This window comes from Propithecus coquereli, unplaced genomic scaffold (assembly GCF_000956105.1).
Source record: "Propithecus coquereli isolate 6110/MARCELLA unplaced genomic scaffold, Pcoq_1.0 Scaffold35, whole genome shotgun sequence".
Taxonomy (NCBI): Eukaryota; Metazoa; Chordata; class Mammalia; order Primates; family Indriidae; genus Propithecus; species Propithecus coquereli.
The window spans coordinates 6925088-6929586 of NW_012149174.1; the positions used below are offsets into that span (position 1 = coordinate 6925088).

Consider the following 4499-nt stretch of genomic DNA (forward strand, 5'->3'; position numbering starts at 1 on the left):
TCACTTCAACCTCAAACTCCTGGGCTCAAGTGATTCTCCTGCCTCAGCCTCCTGAGTAGCTGGGACTACAGGTGCATGCCATCACATCCGACTAATTTTTGTATTTTTTGTAGAGATGGGGTCTTGCCATATTGCCCAGACTGGTCTGGAACTCCTGGCCTCAAGCAATCCTCTCGCCTTGGCCTCCCAAAGTGCTAAGATTACAGGCATGAGCCACCACACTCAACCTTTTTTTTTTTTTTTTTTTTAGAGACAGGATCTCACTCTGTGTCCCAGACTGGAGTGCAGTGCCACAATCATAGCTCACTGCAGCTTTGAACTCCTGGGCTCAAGTGATCCTCCTGCCTCAGTCTCCTGAGCAGCTGGGATTACAGGTGTGAGCCACCACGCTCTACTGGAGGCAGTCCATGTCAGGAGGAGCACAGGCCCAAGAGTCAGAAGGACCATTCACCACGGAGCTATGTCACCTGGGGCATCATTTTCTATCCACATGTCAAGGTGGGCACACTTGGCTCTCTCTGGGATCCTGTCCAATTTGAAGTCTCTATGATTCTTTTGGCCCCGACTCAATTTCCTTTTAAGGTTTGCTAGGTGGCAGGCAGGGTCATACTATGGTCACTCAATAGGTCAGAACTAAGGACCAATAACTCACTGAGCTAAATGGCCTCAAGAAAAACAACCAAAATCATTTACATGAAATAAACAAGAATTGTAACTTTATACTCCTGTTCATATTTTATTTTCCCTAAACAAACTCTTAAGCTTTCTTTCTCTCATAGAAAATCTCAGAAGTTCATGATTAAATAAATAAAACTCATAAAAGAAAACAAAATTTTAAAATTGGCCAAACTTACACTTATTGGTAATCTGAGCAAGCCGTGCCTTCTCAGAGGAGAATGTCTCATCTAAGTCAAACAGCTCCAGAGGGGGTGGTGGTAATTCCCTGAAACTAGGAGGGAAAACCTAAAAGGAAATAAAGTCTTTGGTGAAGAAGTTTATCCAAAGCCATAACTAACAATGATGAGTTACAGGGGAAATAAGAGGCAACTCAGCCCTTCCCTGGGGATGAACCACTCAAACTCCCATCACGCCTCCTCTACCGTCGTCCATTAGACCCATATCAAGCCAGACGACTAGCCCACTGTGACCAACCAAGTGGAACCAGCTCTAACTGTATCATGAAATTAACCAAGCCGACACACTAGTGCCATTTAATGCAGCACAACGATGCAAACCTTGAGGCATAGGTTTGTGTTGAATATTTGATTGTATAACTTGTTGATTGTACTTGTTTCTCATTCGTTCATTTATTTTTGAGACAGGCTCTGCACCCAGGCTAGAGTGCAATGGTGTGATCAGAGCTCACTGTAACCTTGAACTCCTAGGCTCAAATGATTCTCCCTCCTCAGCCTCCCAAGTAGCATGTGTGTGCCACCATGCCTGCCTAATTTTTAAATTTTTTGTAGAGGTGGGGTCTCCGCTATATTGCCCAGGCTGTTCTTGAACTCCTGGGCTCAAGCAATCCTCCTGCCACAGCTAAAGTGCTGGGACTACAGGTGTGAGCCACTGCACCTGGCCTTGTTTCTCATTTAATCATGAGTTCTTTAGGGACAGAAATTATTTGGGGAAGAAGATGTAGACTAGTATAGAAAGTGCCAAACTTGGAGTCAGAATTGGTAGGTATGAGCCAGTTGTGTGCTGGAAAATGTTTACTAGCTCTCAAAACAAAATGTTTAACTACTAGCTCTCACCATGGCCAATTTCAAGCTACCAAGATCAAGCCAACCGGCTTATAACATTCCAGAATGTGGTGAGACAGGACAATTTTAAAGGCAAGTTGAGTTAATGCTGGACTGAAGCCAGGCATGGTGGCTGGCGAGGTAAGGGCCAACAGTGGGGCTCTGCAGCAGGATCCCCCAAATACACCTACTCACCGCAGGCTGAAGGGCTGGCAGCGGTGTCTCAAACTGAGGTTGTATGAGCTGGAGGGGTTCATGTTTCACGTTTAGCTGCTCGTGAGCCCTGTGTTAATAATACAAAAGCAAAGATCAAGATAAAAAACCATAGCAAAGCATATCTAACTGCCCACTTGTTTTGCTCTTCATCAGTTATGGTGGTTCAGTACTATTTTAGAAAAACAGGCAAATGTATTGTTGTATCTAATGTAATGATCCTTTCAGGAATCTCTCTTGTATCATACAGTATCATTCATTGAGAAATGAAAGGAAACATTTCTATCAAGTATCTTATCAGATTTCTCCTAAATAGGCTTTTTTTTTTCTTTTTTTGAGACAAAGTCTTATTCTGTTGACTCAGCTACAGTGCAGTGGCATCATCACAGCTCACTGCAACTTCAAACTCCTGGGCTCAAGGGACTGAAGCCCTAAGAACTTCCACAATCTTCAGTCAACACCCTTTCCCATCCACTGGCATCTGCATGCATATTTCCCGTCTGTTACTGACAAACGAGCCATGTTCCTACCTGAAAGCTAAGACTGCTCACCAAATCCCCTTCCCAGTTCTCTCCTGCTTATTCTCTGTCTTCACTCCAGCCATTCTCCTTGCTCTTTCCTACATTATCCATTTTTCTCTCCACTGGAACATTCCCACCAATTTAAAAACATCCTGTGATTTCTTTCATCTAAAAAACACCTTCTTGACCTTACTTCCTCCAACTAGCTACTACCCACTGCCTCCAGCCTTGCTCTCTTCCTCTTGGTAGCAAAATGCCTCAAAAGAGTCATCTATATCTGCTATCTCCAATTCCTCTGTCACTCTTTAAAACCAACTCCGAACAAGCTTTCACCCCACATGTCACCAAAAATACTGTCAAGATCACCAGTGACCTCCATGTTGCTAAATCCAGTGATAAACTCTCAGCCCTCATGCTCAGAACAGAACCCATTTGTCTATCCTCTTCCTGCATTCTTAGTGCCACATAATAGCATTACCAGTTGCCCAGATCAAATGATAGTGACCACCATCTTGGTTTACTGAGTGGGTTTCTAGAACTCGGGACTCTCTGTGCTAAAACCAGGAAAAGTCTCAGATAAAACAGAACAAGTTTCACCCTAAATGCCTGGTACAGAGTGTGGGACACACAGGGGCTTATAACTGCTGGCAGTTCTTCTGCATCAACCCTGCATCCCCACCCCAGTTCCTTTGTTGACCTCACCATAGATCTGAGAACATGTTTTGCATGCCACATTTGCCGTGACCCTAACTCCCATCCCCAGGCTCGTGTTTTCAAACCAAACACTCTGAATGGAGTACAGTGCAGCTCAGAGAGCCACAGGTACTGACTTGATGACCTTGGGGAGGGAGGTGGTATCCAGCTGGTAAATGGACAGGTCGAAGAGGGTGGTAAAGTCCCGTGGGTTCTCATCACCCTCCTGGAGACACACTCGAAGGCGCTCGGACAGGGTGGCTGTGTCGGGCAGCATCATGTAGTCAGAAATCTGAAAGCCACAAGAGGGTTCCTTTCATCAGAGCAGGAGCAAGAGTTTACCTGTCAAATCTCCACTGTCTGAGGTCTAAATCTGTAATATTTACACTCTCTTGCCAAGAGATCTCACTGTTCATGATCACTGACAACTAAACCTTAAAAAAGCCACTTTATGTGAAATGAGGAACAAAACTCACTTCACTTGGCTAAACCCCAGTGCTGGCTCCAATTAACCAGCACTCATGCAGCTGAACACAGCTGGAGAAACACACAGCCACGTTGACTGATCTTTTAATTTTGTGATCTCAGATCTTGAGTGCTCAGCAAGTATAGCTCCCTAATCCACTCAGTTTCCCACTCTCGCAGACAATACTTCCCTTTTGTCACTTCAACCATTCAAAACAATTTTCCCTTTCAAAATTTTATCAGATGACTTTATTTTCTATTTTAGTGTAAAAATAGAGGCAATCATGAAAGAAAGTCCACAAGCTCCCACTACATGTCCCTACCCACCAGCGCCTGGGTCATATCCCCTGCTTTCCTCCTGTTAGATGCCTGAGCACCTGCGACGCCAGCACAGACAGCCTCTCCACTGCTACATTAGATCCCAGCCCTTCTCCCCTAGCCGAGGACATCCCTTCCAGCACTGCTGAGAGCTTCAATCATGACACATGCTGTGGGTTGGTAACAGTAAAAGACCAAGAAAACCTAAATGTCTATCAATAGGAGACTAGTTAAATATATTACATTCAGGCTGGGCACAAGGGCTCATGCCTATAATCCCAGCACTTTGGGAGGCCAAGGCAGGAGGATCGCTTAAGGCCAAGAATTCAAGACCAACCTGAGCAACACAGCAAAACCCTGTCTCCACAAAAAATTTTTAAAAATTAGCCAGGTGTGATGGGTGCACACCTAAGTCCCAGCTACTCAGGAGGCCGAGGTGGAAGGATCACTTGAGCCCAGGAATTTGAGGCTATAGTGAACTATGATAACACTGCATTCCAGCCTGGGTGACAGAGCAAGACCCTGTCTCTAAAAAAAAATTTTTTTAAAT

General features: G+C 44.8%; 1 protein-coding gene across 1 annotated transcript in view; it reads right to left on the reverse strand.

Annotated features, from left to right (window-relative positions):
- IFT52 (intraflagellar transport 52) overlaps positions 1 to 4499 on the reverse strand; it is a 34521-nt gene that overhangs the window by 4310 nt on the left and 25712 nt on the right. The window contains exons 10-12 of the mRNA XM_012651231.1: positions 3304 to 3458; positions 1935 to 2022; positions 855 to 963 (exon numbers count right to left, since the gene is read on the reverse strand). Of these exons, the coding sequence (XP_012506685.1) occupies positions 855 to 963; positions 1935 to 2022; positions 3304 to 3458 (352 nt within the window). The remainder of the gene's footprint in view (positions 1 to 854; positions 964 to 1934; positions 2023 to 3303; positions 3459 to 4499) is intronic.